General features: G+C 31.8%; 1 protein-coding gene across 1 annotated transcript; it reads right to left on the bottom strand.

Annotated features, from left to right (window-relative positions):
• Window positions 1–6986: 6986 nt before the first annotated feature.
• LOC149771222 (uncharacterized) lies at window positions 6987–10877 on the bottom strand. Its single transcript, XM_089948705.1, has 4 exons — window positions 10677–10877; window positions 9101–9253; window positions 8607–8664; window positions 6987–7190 (listed from the first exon to the last, which is right to left on the bottom strand). Exons 1-4 carry the CDS (start codon window positions 10860–10862, stop codon window positions 7138–7140), a joined length of 450 nt encoding a protein of 149 aa, XP_089804831.1. The 5' UTR covers window positions 10863–10877; the 3' UTR covers window positions 6987–7137.
• Window positions 10878–19270: the final 8393 nt, after the last annotated feature.

Genomic DNA, 19270 nt, shown 5'->3' with positions numbered 1-19270 from the left:
CCTAACATAGATTTTTTTAAGATGGAGTCAGCCCAGAAGACAATATCATGCTGGGATCATACCAGCACATAGTTTACTTAAGCTGGGATCAGCCCAGTGTACCCTGTAATGCAGGGATCAACCAGGCACCGATTAGGAATCAGTCTTTTGCACTGAGCTGGGATCAGCCTAGCACCCATTCTACTTGAGCTGGGATCAGCCCAGAAGACATTGTAATGATGGGATCATCCTAGCACTGACCGGGAATCAGTATTTAATATTCAGATTCTAGCCCATTGGTAACCCACCCACAGAGAGCCAAATGTTTTCAAAATATTGAAATTAGGTATTGATGTTTTTTTATTTATGAATGTGATGTCGCATAATATTGGTAATAATGCCTAGTGGCATGTTTGAGAGAAATTTGGGAGAGTGTGAATGAGAAAAACGAATGCACATACTCATCTATCCTATAATTTTTACAACGCATGTATTAAATAATTTCAGTATTGTTTTCTTGTGCATAAATTGTGCTGTTCACCATGTATAGAGTATTGTCTGTGGCAATTTGCATTCAACGTCACAAAATAATTTTGAATTGTAGAGAAATAAATTTATATTTCAAATTATACAAATTTGTTTGGTTATCGCTCTTTCTTCATACATAGTCTAAGACCCTATTAATTTAGCAAAACATACATACATTCATATATACATACCTATATGCATACATACATACATGCATTAATACATGCTTTCATACATAATTCATTGAACATGAGGATCCTATGATGTCGTACATGCATACTATTATGAAAACGATTGCAAAATTGTAAATTCATGTGAAAATGGTTATCCATATCAATACTAACAGTTTCTGATAAAACATCAATCAGATGCATTTAAATCTCTGAGTTTTGCCTCACTTTAAATCCACACAAATTTTCCATAAACATTTTATACCTAAACTATATTATTTACAATTCTGTTTTGAAAATACTTGAATCATAGATTTATCTCAGATGCACAGTATGTAGCAGTGTCACTCTGTAAAATATGTTACTCATATCTAAATATGAATGATAATTGTTTTAACATAGCTTACTTAGTATCTCTACGTAATGTGCAGCTGATGTTCAATAAGTCTGAATAGTGGTTTTGAACATTGCTTTAGTATTTCTCAGTAATGTGTGGCTGACATATTTGACTATGATTTCCATGAACGTTTTGCATTCTTTAATATAGCATCTCTCTATAAAGTGTGGCTGACATATTGTGATCTGAGCACTATGAGTTATGCAAATTGCTTAACTTAGCATCTCAGAAGGACCCGGTTGAAAAGAAAGCAGTCTCACTTGTGTTATGGTATGAAGAATTCTGAGTTTGTGCTTATCTCTTGCAAGTCATATCAGTCATATATTTAATAAGATACCTCTCTTGTACCTCAAAACATGGTCCCATAAGACAATCATTTGTTTAAGGAGAGTTTCACTTATATTCCGCTGAAATGAGATTCTAAAGATTGCATCTGAAATGTTAATTTTGGCTTTTACATTTATTGCTGCATTAAAGATAATTATCCAGTCAACATACAAAACAGGTTAATATAATGGAAACAAAACAGGTCAATAACAAGAGTGACTAGCAGCGACTAACAATGAAAGCAGTACAAAAATAATTTCCATTAATTCAAAATAAGGATATGTCTTCCGTTTAACTGCCGAGTGTTGGGATCACCTCGAATGGTCTTCAGCAATATGATTTTCATATTAGCTGCTATGATAGACACATTAGTTGTCATACTGATTCTGTTTTCATTTATGACATTGTAGATACTGTTAGAAGGCTGTTTGAGAAATCCTGATGTCAATATGACCGTCAAATAATAGGTATTAGTAACAACCATAATTCCGATATAGCTCTCATCGTAGACATATTAGCCGTATCACTGACCATTTTCATTTATCATGCCTTAGGTATAATACGAAGACTATTGGCGAAAATCACGTGATCATATAGCCATCCATTATAAAGGAGTATATATAATATTATAATATATATCAACAAGACAATCATTTTGAGTTGAAAATCCCATTTCAATATGACTTTCTGTTTAGCAGAAGTATCAATGGTATTAATTTCAAGATTTATGATGTGTTGTCTATACTGAATGTCATACTGGAAACATTACAACTTAGCAGCTATTATACACCATAATAAGTCTTCTGAGGAAACCGGCGTGTTTAGATGCTTTTACATTCAGAATGACAAGCTATCAACAAGAGTTTCAGAATGGCTGCTTAAATATCAGATCTTTACCTGTATAATTCAAGTCCAACTAGACACCATAAAAAGCTTTTGGTGAATTCGCAGTTTCGAAAAGATTTTTCATTCAGATGGTGTAGCAACGGATATTTAAAATGGCTGCTGTGGCATATATATTGGATGTCAGATTCCTAAAGTTTACATCTCTGACTATCTTCACATCATACGATATATTTTAAAGAAAACACCTTGTTGATATAGCCATCTCTAATCAAATAAATGAACCCCACAAAAATCTGTGTTAAAATTGATGGATAATTTGGGCGTCTGACGTGAACTGCTTTTTAAAATGTCCAATTTTGATGTATGTAAATCTTTCTAGAACAAACGTGTGTATATTTTAGACACTTACGGGCATTTGGTAACATGAATATCTGGCACGAAATAAAGATCCACAAGACAGAGGGTTGAGCTATTCGATGCGGATTTACAGGTCGAAAAACATATGATTTTATGAATGAATATTATGTGCATATTTCCACAAAGAATCCTTCTGCCGACGGTAGCTCAGCAGCCGCGAAACTAAGACATATGTGTATAAAATGTGCACTAAAGTGACTGCAAACTTTTATGAGCAGGCAATATAATCTCATAAAACGCCAGTCAAAATAATTATAATTGTGGGGCAGGTTTATCGGTCTACACCATTGATTCCAAAAAATCAACAGTAACACAATTGTCAAGATGGTCATTATCGTTGACATATTGCCTCCAGATAAGCAGCATTATAATTGATGACCAACAAAAAAAAACACTATTCAGAGTCTTGTGGTGACAAACCTATGTCAAAATCAGTTTATATTCAGGAACCATTTTTATCTAGAGCCATCAATACATCATATGAAGACTTTTGGGAAAACCGCATGTCCAAAGGATTTGTCTTCCAGAAAGATATGCCATAAACAAGATTTTCAAAATTGCTCTTACGGTGGCCATAAAGGGAGTCAAATTAGTACCATTTTCATTAGGACCAACTGAAGAGTATAAACATCATTTGTTGAAAACACCATGTCAATATAACGACCTTTTGATGATTACCAGTGACAAGATATTCAAGACAGCCATCACGGTAGCCATATTGGATGTATCATTGGCATCATTTGCATTCAGAACAAACTAGCTATCACAAAAGAAGTATATTTGCAAAAATCCTATGTTCAGATAGCTATCATTTGTGAAGACGTAGAGATAATATATTTTAAGATTACCACAATCTTGTTCATATTAGGTATCAATCATTTTTATCTAGGAAAAGCTAGACACCAAAAATGTCGTTTGATAGAAACCCCATGCAAACATATTTTTTGTTTCAGAGAAACTATAATAACAAAGATTTTCAAGATGAAAACGTAGTAGACTTCCAATCAGCACCATTTTAATTTAGAACAAAATATGTCATTGTCAGAAATCATTCAGTGAAAACTCTATGCTTATATAGCCATTCATTCAGGATTTAGTGAGAGCAAAGCTATCAAGCTGTCCTTTATGGTGGCCATATAAAAAATCAGTTCTGTCTATTTTGTATTTATGACATTATAAGATGATTACTCTGATAAAATCATCATGTTAATAGGTTTTTCCTTTAGCAGTAGTGATGACAAGATTTTTATGATCGCTGCCATTGTGTCTGTATTGGTCTTAATCCATGCACTATGTTTATTAAGGACTAGCTATACATTGTATACATTCTTTTAATCGAAACCCAAAATCAATAGGATGATCCATGTCTGGAAAAAGACAATAACAATATTTCAGCACCATTTTCATTTATGACCGACCACATATCAAATGAAATCCTTTGGAAATATATCGATGGATATATAATTTTGCATTCAAAAGAAATACTTACTCCAATAATGTCAAGATCGCTGTCGTGGTGGCCATATTGGATGTCATATCAGAACGTGTTTTATCAATGACGAACTAGATTTCACGAAGAGTTTTGATTTTTTAGGGAGGTGATGTTTGTTTGAAAACCTTATGTCGACATTGCTTTCTGTTTTGGATAAGTGATAAATGGGACTTTCAAAATGGCCGCCACGCCACCCAAATTGTCTTTACATGAGTACCAGGATCATCGAGGACCAACAAGACTTCATAAAACTATATATCATTCAAAATGTTTTTGAAACATGTTTATTTGACCATCTATTCAGGAGAAGTAGTAATCAATATATTTGCAAAATTGCTAATATGACAGCCATATTTGAAAAGAGACCAGAACCATTTTGAAAACAGAAACACACTAGATGTAAAACGATTTTCAGTGAAAAGCTCCTTTACATTTAGAAAGAGAAATGATAAGGTTTTCAATATTACTGCCTTGGTTCCATATTGGATGTCACATAGACACTATTTTCATTTTGGACCAGCCAGACATCACTAAGAACGCTTAGCTGAACACATCATGTTAATATGATCAACTATTTATTAGAAATAGTGATACAAACATCTTTTAGATGTCTGTAACGGATGTCGCATCACTACCATTTACCTTCAGGACCATCAAGACAACGAGAATAATGTGTGTAAAGTTGCACGGTAATCTTCCGAAAAGTTTAGGAAGAGTAGCAGTATCAAACTTGTGCTAGCCTTTAGGTGGACAAAAGATCATCCCGTATGCTTATTTGATATATACCCAGCAGAGCTAAAACAATATGGAAGATATTCCATGATAGCTGAATAATATTCATGCCTGACCCATTAAATCATCATAACTCCCCCATCTCATTCCTAATCAAGCAAAGTCCGAGCAACGATACCCATGATTGTCATATTTCACTTAAATGTACTTATCTTCGACCTTTAAATTTGCCGATTATATTTCCTTGGAACACAACTACGACGAAATTCATCTTGATATGTCACAATAAGCGTGTACGATAATACTCTTCATTGCAAGTTAATACACATGCATACACCTAATTGACTCTTTTACTTAATTTTGTGTATTCAACTAATACATCGGTAAATAATTATCTCTGTGTATAGGATTAATATCATGATCATTATTAATATAATAAATAAATGTTTATTCGGGTCAACGTTTTGTAATTTCCTAAGTGAATTATACGTAATCTATGTCATTGTATAGTAAACATCAACATAACTCTAGACGGTTATTTTGAATTAGGAATATTTGTAAAAGGTGCTAATTGTGAACTAAGGACAAGAAGAGAACTATACCTATTTTAACTGTGAGGACTTTGTCATTCGTGTTCAAACATCTAGCACTTTCAAATTGTTTATTATATGTTGTGGCCAGTAGTCTGGGGCTGGAATCTTTTTCTTCAAATGATTTAATCCAAGTGATTATTTTCCATAGATATACAAAAGTGGTCTGATAAAATTATTGAATAAAGATATCCTCTGAAATTTATTCTAAATTAAAACCTGGAAGTATATTACTGTGATTCAACAAAATGATGTTGACACGTCAATACCCTAAAAGCTATAACAGACACGTCATCGTCATCAGTTTTTGGATTTCCTAGAGATATAATTTGAACTTTTTTCCAGGATTTTAAATTATTAGAACTTGTGACTGTAATTATCGGATTATTTGAGGATTTAATACCGTTAAGTTCATTGTCTGGTTGTCACATTATATTCTCGAGATACAAATTATTTGTTAAATTGTACATGGTCTGTGATCTTCAATTCTTTTCTGGTACTTATGTGAAGAGGAAATACTCATAACAGTTACAACATTAATTTCATTAGCAAAAAGTGAAACTAAGAAAAGTGTGCAACAGACACTTGATAATCAACTCACAAAAAAGATAATAAATGTCATAGATCTAATTCATGTTTGTATGTATGCATGTATGTATGTATGCATATATGTACGTATGTACGTATATATGCATGTAGGTATGCGTGTATGTATGTATGTATGTATGTATGTACGTATGTATATATATATATATATATATATATATATATATATATATATATATATATATATATATTAAATGGATGGATGGATGGATCGATGGATGACTGCAGATATTATTTTACATATGCATGTATGTATGTATGTATGTATGTATGTATGTATGTATGTATGTATGTATGTATGTAAGTTTTAACATACAGCGGAGTTTTTCCAATTCTGATTTTACAGCAATGTATTAATTTTTAGTGCCTCCTACAACCAGATAACTACAGCCTAGAAAGCTCTTAACAGAATACTTCGTGCGGGGTAACTTTTTTGAGACTAGTCATAGCACTGGCTGTATCCTGTTTTATGCTGCCTGTACAATTTAATTGCTCGTCGGAGATATTTGACCACACATTATCACCCTACTCCGACAATGGCAAAACCATTTATACGTAGAGTTTATCTTACTTTTTTTATACATGAATCTTTAATGTTTCCAGCTTTGTCCTCTGTTAAAATTGAATATAACTGCCGCCTTTGAATTGATACTGCCAATATATTTTTCAAATATTTGGCACTATTTTAGGCAATACCAAAATGCTCAGAACTCGTCTGTTTGAAAACGAGTATACCATCAACCGATATAACAAGTGTGACCATCGACATTCTTTTCAGTCTATGAAGCAGACATACCACAATTAGCCTTGACTGAGCTAGTGTATACACTCCAGTTTTATCAGAAATGTATTTGAGGACGTACATACATTTGAAAGTCGATGACAAATAAAAGAAAAAGTGATTATTTGATGCAGGTTTGTATTACATTGTAATCTTCATAATTGACATATCATTATATATGCATTGCGGATATATTCATTATTGAAACAGGAAATCATATGTCTCGACGATCTTGCAGGAAATGAACATACCGGTCACTGTCTACCTCTAATTCACCCAAACCACCACTTTCCTTCCTTCTCTAGTTCTTTCTTGACATCTGCGACTGCAAGAAAAATATACTTAATTATACATAATTACTAAACATTAGTATTGTCCAATTACTCTGATCCATGCCAAATCAATTCTTAAACAGATATCTATAATATTGTCCTATACTATTTCCAGCCTTATACGTTAAGAAACAAAGATACCAGTAAAATACTGAGTATTCAGCACAGCTTAGGAACCTGCCATTCTCCTCCAGGTGCATTTGAAAATTAGGGAGAAGACAAATATTATAATAATTACAAAGACAAAATTAAATGGAAAACGAAACAAACTGTTCTTTCTGGATAGCAATATCAAATGAAGATTTAGACAAAACCTGTCCAACAAGGAAGCGTTCATAATTGAAATTTCAATTTCAATACTGACAAGCAAAATAAAAATAAAAAACAATTGCTTGAACTTGTGTATTATATGTATGAATGGATGCATATATATATATATGTATGTGGGTATGTATGCATGTATTTATGTGTGTGTGTTTGCGTATGTATGTATGTATGTATGTATGTATGTATGTATGCATGCATGCATGTATGTATGTATGTATGCATGTATGTATGTATGTATGTATGTATGTATGTATGTATGTATGTATGTATGTATGTATGTATGTATGTTTGTATGTATGTATGAATATATGTCTGTATGTATGTATTTATGTATGTAAGTGTGTATGTATGTATGCATGTCTGAATGAACGTTTGTATGTATGTATGCAAGAATATACTCACGTATCCATACCTACATGTGTATGAATGTGGGTATGTGCGCATAAATGTATATACGTATTCTATGTATATATGTATGCATGCCTGCATGCAGGTTTCCCTGAATATATGAATGAATGAATGTATGTATGTATGTATGTATGTATGTATGCATGTATGTATGTATGTATGTATGTATGTATGTATGTATGTATGTATGTATGTATGTATGTATGTATGTATGTATGTATGTATGTATCTCTGTTTGTATATATTTATATGTGTCGATGTGCATCTGTTCTTGTGTGAATCGATGCAAATAGTATTTAATTAGATACTTAGGAATGCATGCATGCATGTATGGTGCATTGGTGTATGTATGTATATAAAACAGGGAAAATATAAGCGACACATACAAACCATACATATCCTCTAGATTGTCGCTATTGTTAGTCTCAAAGAATTAACAATTACTATGATAAATTGGATACAATTATTTTTTGCAAAATTATCATGTTTGTTATGACCTGTCCGATATATCTTTATATGCATAACGTTATTATCATAATTGTTGAACATGCATTTTTTATTCTTCAACGCAAAACAGTTCAGCACCATGAAAGTAAATAGATTATGTTTATTTAACATAAATTTTATCATTGGAAATACGCGAAACATTAAAATATAAGTAAAGAAAATCTTACACTCTTCGGCAAACTTCTTTTCAGCTTGTAGGTCTCTTTTTTGTGCATAAGGAACTTCCTGCAAATTACAGTAGAATGGCAGCTTAATCACATGGCTATGAGAAACACAAAGTTTAAAAATGAACGAATATGTATATATATATATATATATATATATATATATATATATATATATATATATATATATATATATATATATATATATTCAATGATTGCTACTGCTACTACTGATGATGGTTCCCGATCGAAAAACTATGTACTATTGCTTTTGCAATTGCTGATGAGACCATTAGTGTACTAACGGTGATGTATATTCTGCTGTGCCATGTCATGACGCAATATAAGCATTACGCGATATTCTCTATTTGTGAAAGTATTCATGTTTTTTTGTTTTAATACGACAAACGTTCTACAACGATGCTAAAACAATTAGTTCAACCTAATGTGATTGTGATGATCGAAGTTAATGCAAACTGCTTGTGTGCTTTTAATACCTCAATCATTTCCTTCATGAGTTGGTTCATCTCGTCGATCTTCCCTTCGATGTCATTCTGGACATCTGTTTTACTACCTATTGTGCCACACATAACCAATGGCAGCAGGATGGCAAAGAGAACGATAGAGACGAAAACTATGTCACGTGTCATCTGCGATGAAAATATATAATTATGTCATACATTACTTAGATAAGAAAACAACATATAGATGGTTAGACAATTAAACGAATAGTCAGGTTATACCTTGAGGACGTTAATTTGATTTGTTTGAATTAATTTGTATTTCCTCACACTGCCAGAGTTTTATTCCCATTATCAATAGAGCAATATACAACTCATTATAATCTTTCAATTATGTTCACAATAAGTTAAGCGGAGTTATAATTCATTGATCTTTTCTCGTTCAACGTTTCACTTCAGACTAGAAAATCTTAAACACCAAGATTACATTAAGAGAGCTGTTATCCCACTATATTTTCAAACATAAACAAGTGGAGTGAAGTGATTAAATTGTGCTTCATCCTTAAATTAACAAAAATACAAATGTTAAAGTATAAATGTTAACGCAGCAACATTTGTATCATACAGTTTCTAAAGCAGCCTTGGCGGTTTCTAAACAATAGGATAGTGAAGAAATGTTGTACGAATTGTGTAGAATAAAAGTAGCTGATGAAACCAATATCGCTTATATTATATCATGCGATGTTCGAGTTCTCATATATAAATAGCGCATGTAAATTATCAGTAACTTAACAATTCAATGAGATCATCCTTAACGTCGAAAGGGAGTTGTATGCTTCGTAAAATCATATTTTCCATTTTGCAATAAACTAATATTTTATTTCAATAATACTCAGGGAATAAAAACGATTTAATACATATATAAACGATGAAATTTTATCAAATAAAGGAAAATATGTCTTAATAAAGGAAAATATGTCTTAATAAAGGAAAATATGTTTTAATACAGTAAAGAAATCAGACGACTGACAATAATAAATTTGTTTACAATTTGAGCGACTCGGGGAAGAAAATCGAATTGTTATGTTTACTATATATATATATATATATATATATATATATATATATATATATATATATATATATATATATATATATATATATATATATACAAACATAATATATCATTGCATCATGTTCCTCTTGCATGTGTAAATGAAAAATATAATGCGTTTGCATACAACTTGGCTCTCCTGCGGATGATCCTATGGCTATACTAGTCAAACCCTGTATGAATTTCGAGATGTGCTGCACACGCTAAAATACGGCCTTCACTAATTTATTGAGCTTCATGTGTCGATTTCGATAATTGTGTATAATAAGGGAAATCAAACTCAACAAAGGAATTAAATAAGATACATGATTCTTTACTCTATAAATATTAGAGTGAAATATTAGTAATGCATTTGGTGAAAAACTTGTTGAGGTATAAAATGTTTGATTGAAAATTGAAACATTTGTAGTTTGAGAATAACTGCTTGGAAATGGAATTTTTAGAGATTAAATATGTTGAAGGTATAGTCATGTAAGAGAAAGAGTAGATTTTTCTCACCTTGAAAAAGAGTACGTTTGCAGTGTCACGGAACAGATTATCTCTCCTAAGCAGCAGACGGCTTTGTGCCAATTGGTCTGTATCAGACTTATATAGATACTTTACTTCCTTAATGGGCGTGTACATAATCTTCTGCCCAGTCATATACTGCGAGACCACACCCAGGTAGAGACCAACGTATGACATTTATAGCCAATAATTTCCTTGAGGATAGATGAAAAAGAAAAGAAATTTCGAACACGTAGCTATACGGTCCAAACAATGTCAAGGTATACACCAACCAGACGCTATTATGTCATAGGGTTTAGTAAAATAAAAAGAAACCTAACGTGCCTCTACAGAACTGTAACGAGAATAATTGCAGCTTGAAATAAGACATCCGAAAGGAACTTCAACTTTTGTGAACTCGTGTTTTAATTGTTTTTATGACTCTATGGTCTTAAACTAATGTAAAAGACCGAAAACCATCAAGTCTCACTAATTTTTATTTTTTAACTATAAAGATATGAAAAAGCAAACCGCCCTTAATGTAAATAAATCCCAGACAATTCATAAAGATAGGTCACCAGCTATAATGAATAAATTGCAAGATAAATTTTTGTTAAAAGCACTGTAGGGGTTGATGTGCATCAGTCTTTAATACAATATCAGCACAGTGACCGAAAGTATAATGGTGTGCTAACAGTATTCCAAATAATCACAATAATATAATAGAGGATGTCCTTGTTTCAATTCGTTCTAATTCTAAAAAAATTGGTTTCTGTCCAATAATATTATTTAAAGGCACTTTGTATTTCCCGTGAATAATAACTTCAGTTCATACCATCACCAAATTGAAATAGTACAGCCAACAATGAGACAGATTTTGAATAAAAATGTCAAACCAAGAAAGAATAATTTCTCAATTTAACAAGATTATAAACATTCTAACCGACCTAGGTCACCATTGTAATTTTAAGAGAATACAATGCCAGTTTTGGTTTAATGTTCCATTATAAAATTTGTTATTAAAAGTATTACAAAATCCTGATAAACATAATGTCATTGACTCCGACCTGGATAATATTTTTATCATTGAAAACGCTTCTAATGAAATATTAAAAATGTATTACAGGGTTCCAAAATAAAACTACATTATAATGTGTGGTCAAAAGCTAACAATTGTTTGAATTTGGACAAGGTCGAATGCAAAATACTGTAATATATTGGATAAAGTGAATTAAGAAACGATCAGACCAAATAAGAATGTAAATTAAATACAAAAAACACTTGTATAGTTTTAAGTAAGGAATTTAATATAAACACACAAGATGGTACCGATTTTTATATCAGATACCAAAACAATACAATCTAATATTATAATTGTACTATGTTGAACTGCCAGAAAGCTTTTGATATAGAACAGTAAGAATACCCGAAATGACATGTAATAAGTTTCCTGGAGTAAAGAAGCAAGGAAAGAAAGCGGAAAATAGCATGGAAGCATTGTTACTAATTGATGAAGAACAGTGTTTAGGTTTTTCAGATAGGTTAATTTAAAACAAATGTAGGTACCATTTTTGGATCATGTAAGCGCTACTTACAGATAGTCGGGTTACATTTTTTTAATACAGTTGATGACGTTGACATGTCGCTTGCGCGGTTGCAGATACAAGGACGACGTGATATTTGGTTAATTGTCTTTCGCATAAAGCCTCGTTGGCAATAAATTTAATTCTGGATATTCAGCGCCCTTTTAAAATAGGAACACCAGAACAATGAATAATGTTAGATCTGTCAAAACGACATGTCAAGTCGAATTATAGCAATTGGTTAGAGAAACAAACAATCACCGTAAAAGCGTACACCTAGAACGGTATATGTTATTCTTGTTAATTGTGTTAGTGGACAACTTTGTCAAACCGTATAATTTCTACAACTGTTGGAATCAAGTAAACTAACATATTCTTTAAGAATATTTCTTTCTTGCAAGCACATAACGGCTTTAGATTAGAAGCGAGTACACTTATGACAATTAACCTCTATCTACACAATCAAACATCAAAGAAAATTTAATATAGGGGAACTTATAGAGTAAATAATATGACCATATATACAAATATACAAACTGCACAACATTTGCATCTAGTAAAGTTAAACAAGCCTTAAGGTTTCCTTTGTGTAGAGGCTTAATAAAGGCACAGCATATACATAATTCAATAGCGGTTAGTAAACACGGTGGACTGCGTTTGCACAACACTTAACATTTGTGTTTATGGACTCTGATATTGAATCGTTTTAACCGTATGTCGGTAGACCGTCCGATAGGCTACCTGTAATCAATATGGGGCTCAAAAAGGAAATGCCACCGTGAACGAAAGACAAAAGTGGATCCTGCACAATAACTTTTGTACGCTACGATACAGTAGCCAAACTGTGTGGATGGCTTGTACTTTGAATGAGGAAAATATAATTATATTATGGGCCGAAACAGTAAAATGCCTTGAAGCATAGATAGACAATGATTTCTACACAATTGCATAACATGAACATCACAGACCCATCGAATTATTGTAAATGCCTTCTGATTTTGTAATACAGAAACACGTCTAGGAATAACGATTTATACAAGTCACATATATTCATACCTTTTGTAAGTGTACCTTTGAAAACTAATGATTCGTCAGTCCAAATAAAATGTACAGTCCCCGCGCATAACATATGTAAAAGAGGACGATTTACTCAAGCTAAATTTTAATTATTCCAACTTTGCTTCGATTGAGATAATTACAGGTTTGAGAATTGAGAAACGTCCTTAATCACCTTAAGCCATACAAATATAATTCATAGCATTTAAGTGTGATATTTACATCATCTGGTATTTCATTTACACACCCGTTTGTATCAAATTAGTTTGCTTTAGAAATGTAAGAAGAAAGAGGCACTAAGCTATAACAAACAAACTAGGTATTTACTACGATAAAGGAGAAAAGACGAAAAGAAATTAAGGTCGTTATAGTCTAAATTAAGTGATTTTTTGTAAAACATATCCGAGCAACATTAGATATATAAAGATACCGACTTTTTATTATCTGGCAATCGGCTGTAGAACAGAAGAAGGAACATTTCGTGTCATGGAGCCTAAAATATTTGTTTTTTTGTTATCTGGGTGATTTTGCTTTTAATGAAAGAAAAATCTTACAATTATATGTACTAGTGGGTTCGATCTTACAAATCTAATGAATTAGTATAAGCCTGTGTCCTTGTTGGAAACTGTATTATATGCTCATGTTTAATAACAACAAGATCATCATAATATATGACGTTTCTCTTCAAATACCATCGAAAGAAAATAATCATTATAATATCCACATTATTACTGATTACATTACATTGTTATTTCTCGGCTTGTTTTAAATCCGCTATCTTTGCAACCTTCCGACAATTCCAGAATTCTTAATTTCATATCAGTCACGACATGTAAAATAGTAAACAACCCAAACTGAATAGGAAACCATTTGAAGACATGACAATTAGTACCTGAGACAAGCATATATTATGACTTGAATTCCATGCATAGTTTACCAAACCATCACCGGATCCCATTTGTTATGAAAATGGGGCACTCTTCACGTCATAAAATGGACTTCTTGACTGGACTATAAAAATATATCCTGGTACATATTTTGAAAATCATAAAGCTCCTATATTTATCTTTAATATATTTAATTAACATTTTGTTTTAAATCGAAGAGGAACACATTGAAAGTTGTAGATCTATTATTTATTTTAAAAAAGATCCATGCAAGGAATTTGCAGAAGCGGTTCATATGTACAATTAAGGTAAATTGAATACCAACATTACCTTGGTCATTTAATCTATTTTCCTCTGTCTATTTAGTACTTGTTGAGTTTGTAAAGTATAATGTTATGAACTCGCTGCAAAAAGCTATGTGTGCAGATGTTACGAGGTTGATGTTATTATACTCGACACTTTCAAAACTGAAATTGCATTTATTTCAATACAACGAAAAATATCAAATTTTAATAATTATTGGAACAGTTCTTGATAAAGATAAAATATGTCTAAATGGAAGATTACACATGTAAATCGTCTATCACTATTCACTGTGTGTTCAAATATGTCAGTAAGAAAAGGCACTTTATTCACTTATCGACTTTTCAGGACGGGTATATGTGACCTCTCGAAAAAGGTAAAGGAACATAAATTTTAATAGTTCCAGACACCCATATAAATATTCGATTTGCAGATTAAATGTCATGTCTTCCACGAAATCAATTCACTCTAATAATTGGCGAATCATAAGATACGAACTAATTGTATGATTATTCAATTGATATCCTATCTTTTTAAAAGCAAGCTTATGTTATAAAAAATAAAGCAAATTGAAAACAATATTATAACGAAGACTCACTTTCTTGTACAACGTCTTAAAATGAGTTATGCCATTTCTAAAATATGAAAGAAAGCAATCAGACTTTGCTTCCATTAATTGAAAACCTAGACCTGGAACAACAAATTTGAAATAACTTGAAGTTCTCCCAACGCAAAAGATATAAGCAGCTTATCTACAGATATACATACAGATTAAAGCAGTACATATTGGTAAAAAATATATAAATATAAGGTTTGTATTTTTCATTTTTTCGAGTCAGGGCATAGTTAGATGAATCTAAAGTCCATATATCTTAAATCCAAATTCCTATGTATCTGGATATATTTTCCTGTATGTACAGGCTACCTTTTTGTCAGAAACCTACCTTGAAGCTGCTGTTATGGTGATAGTTATATTCCATTCTGACTCTACAGAGTTGTTATGTTATACAGCAACATGAAGCTGTTTTCTGCACCTCTTATTCGCACTAAGTATTCATCCTTTTTCTGGCTAACATACCTTGTGGTCATTTTATTTAATTTTTACAGCAGCTTGTTTCAAGTTAGTAATTTACACAAACAACACATGATGAATGTTTTTATAAATGTATTTATCAAGTTACATTGACATCATTTGGACATATCATGCAATTTAACATACACATCTCATTTCAATTAAACTCCCTGATACAACATTCTCATTAAGCAAACATGTTACTGTTGGTAACTTTCATTACTCATGTCATATGTACAATACATTTCATATATACAGTTACTGTGTAAACATATTCCATAAGACAGTGTTCTAAGGTAAACAATATAAACCAATTTAGTGATACTTTTCATCCGTATTCTTCATTATTGTGTTCACAAACATCGTAACCTATCAATTAATTGAAGAAGAGGAACCGGTGTTATTTTTACATAAACGTATTTAATGTATAGCTCGCAATTGTGTGTCAACGTTCGATAAGGCATATTTTTAAATTAGTTCCTGTAACAAGTTTATAGTATGCAATTAGCTTTATACCTATTGACAAAAAAATGACAGAATATATCTATCTTGACTGTAAGAACAATTTTTTAGCCAAAATGACTCTGGGGAGTCGAAGACAGTTTTTCTTCAGGGCGATACGAAAAAGTGATAGGAACATTCTAAAATCCCGAAATTAAACACGTTATCTTTCTCACTCACAATTTCAATCATTTGTTTGTTTATTGTCAAGAGAACAAATTACACGTAGTCAACATTAATTCAAATGAGGCACTAGAAGCACACTCACTAAAGATATATTGTAAACCACACTGCTCATTTATTGCATCATTAAAATGTTTAATTGAGTATGAAATTTTTCCCAAAATATGTCCTGACATAATTTATGTTCATATTTAAACATCTTTAATCTTATGATCAAAATATGAAAGTTGAATGTGCATAAAAGCTTAGGATAGTACCAGTCAATTATAATGATTACTTGAGAAAAACCTGCTGAAATTAGTGTATTGTCAACAAAATATTTACACTAGCATTGCGGCAGAGAAAGCATGGAGCAGTTTCCCAATATCAGACCCTTCACTGCCAAGCAAAATCAAATCTGCAATTAACGAATCAATCAAAATATATAGTTGTCAAGAAACTTCCTCTAGAAGAGTAAATTAGTTGATCATTCAAATGTACACCGTATGTCTTTCTGTTCACATATCCTCGAAGAGACTTCCACGTTGTTTCTTGCCAATAATGTAAAAGCCGGCCTCACGCATATGGTGAATAGGACAATATTCTTCGACATATACAGATGCATGTTTTTTCTTTATACAGGACACTACTTTTGTTTACGTTGGAACTCTCTTCAAAATGTGATTATTATTATTGGATCATTGTTATTTTTAGTATTAGTATTATTATTAGTAGTAGTATTAACAATAATAAAGTTTAACCAAAAAATATATAGCAAAAACACCTGGCTAATAAAAAAAAAATAACGGTGACGTTACGACAAGCTGGACAAGCATTTGCTAATAATTGTTTTTATCTTCTGTTTTGACACAGTAAGACAAATACGATGAGACTAGGTGATATTAGATTTCAACGGCATGAAGCTCAGATGAAAGAGAGGAGATAATCTTTTTAAGATATATCACTAACGATGAGTTGAGCAGATAATATTGTGTAGATAATGTCACGTCCGTGTGGTTTATTTTTCAGACTGTATCTTCATAGATCGCACCAAGGTTACTTAACATAAAACAATAACGACGTACACATGAATGATAGATAAAACCTTTTTTATTTGCGTCAGATCTCATATTTTTTCATGTACGTGCCTTGCAATAATGAATATTTATATATATGGTAGTAAAAGCTTATTTTTATACCTTTAAGCTAAAGTACTATGGCCGCCAATATATAGCTGGTTATTAATGCCTCTTTCTTACATTTATACATTTATTACTCTCACACATTACAATCCCATGAAATCTCCGTTCTTCCTAAAATTAAAAACAACGTATTGTAGGTTTTCCATATTGCGCACATTCTTCAAGTTTAAGGTTGTGCGTGGAATCTTCTTCGCGAATAATATACCTTTATTGTGCTAAAGATCCATGGTCAAACTAATTAAGTCAATATCTTTAAAGAGTTAGTATTACTTTCGTACTAATATTGCTATTATTATTGATACCATTTATAAGTTTTGTTATTATTATTATTAGTATTATTATTATTATTGTTATTTTTATTATTAGTATTGAAGTTTGAATTAAAATTACAAAACAAGATATGAAAGAAACCACCTAGATAATATGGCATGTTTGAAACGCCGTAGCAAGCATTTTTGAATAATTGTTCCTTTTTGTTTTGTAACTGTAAGAATATTACAACAGAAACATGTGATATTTGGTTTCAATGATGTGAGCTGAACACTGATGAAACAGAGGAGATACTAATTTTCGGAAGTAACGTATACGACGCAAAGAGAAGATAATAATGTAAAATCCATCTATTTGCCAAACAAAGTCCGTCTTGTTTCACTCTCAGATAGGAGATTATCATGTTGATAAGTAACTAGTAAGATGAGTTGACAAGATCACAATGTTAAGGTTCAGCTTGCAGATGCTTCTCTTTTCCAGATACTAACAATGCTTATCGGTCATGTTTTCTCTCAAAATTAGCATATAGATAATATAAGTTATGCAATAACGACACGCACATAAATGCTAGAGAAACACACTATTTTCTTCCCGTCGCGTCTTGTCATTTGTTGTGTAATTGGCTCGGAATAAGGAAGTTTTATCTATATAGTATTTTAAGCTTGATTTGATTTCTTTTAAAAGTTAAATGAGCATTGCCGCCTATACGTAGTTGTTTTCCCTCTGTCTTACATTTACACGCCCATCAAGTTTCATATCAACTGATACCAAGGCTTGCCAACATCGAAAGCAACATAGATTATATTTACCATATTTATGTTTGCCATGTTTCTTACATTCTTTAAGTTTAAGGTCTCGAAACTTTATGCAGTGGTGCATCTACCTGGGCACTTATTGAAGATATATGTGGCGTATTTAACGTGCTTCAATCTTCATCAACATCTTCGTCAAATATGGTGATAGACACTGCTAATGAATTGGCCGTTCGAATATAGTGGAACTATGTATAACTTACCATGAAGTTTTACTTGTTTCGTTTGTATATCTTAGTCCTATCATATTCGAAGTTTCTCTCTGGACGGACCGTATTGAATCTAATTACACTGTTTCACAAGTTGGTCCTAGTCTCGCAAACTACTCAACCTATGGTCATTAACATTATGTTACAGAATCACAGTGTAAATAGATATGTGTTACGTTGAATTTAATGCTTCAGTCACGATTTTTACTTTTGGTCCAATATGATTTTAAAACACTAGTAGCACTTCATATCGTGAACGTGTATTTTGCAGCACTATTGCTGTAAAATACGTTGCTATGTGTGACCTTTATGTAATACATCAATGACCCATTTTGTTCAGACCTCTATCAATGAAAAATGAAATCCTTTTCAAGTCCGAGTTGTTGTCGAATCATAATATACGAACTAATAGCATGATCTTCGAATCTATACCCTATCCACTTACAGTAAACTTACGTAATAAAAAATAAAGTCATGGAATAGTTAGATGCATCTAAATACCAGTTATCTTAAATTCAGTTTCCTATCAATCAGGATATATTTTCCTGT

Source organism: Sinohyriopsis cumingii, unplaced genomic scaffold (genome assembly GCF_028554795.1).
Source record: "Sinohyriopsis cumingii isolate HCF-2022 unplaced genomic scaffold, ASM2855479v2 utg002023l, whole genome shotgun sequence".
Taxonomy (NCBI): Eukaryota; Metazoa; Mollusca; class Bivalvia; order Unionida; family Unionidae; genus Sinohyriopsis; species Sinohyriopsis cumingii.
Note: the sequence above shows the minus strand (reverse complement) of the source record. Positions and strands in the feature narration are given on the sequence as shown.

Excerpts from the sequence above, each read along its gene's own strand:
- LOC149771222 (XM_089948705.1), bottom strand. The coding sequence starts at position 10,862 with ATGTCATACGTTGGTCTCTACCTGGGTGTGGTCTCGCAGTATATGACT. Across the intron at positions 8,665-9,100 it reads TCATGAAGGAAATGATTGAG|GAAGTTCCTTATGCACAAAA; the intron begins GTATTAAAAGCA and ends TGTAATTTGCAG. Across the intron at positions 7,191-8,606 it reads AAAGAAGTTTGCCGAAGAGT|TCGCAGATGTCAAGAAAGAA; the intron begins GTAAGATTTTCT and ends TTTTTCTTGCAG.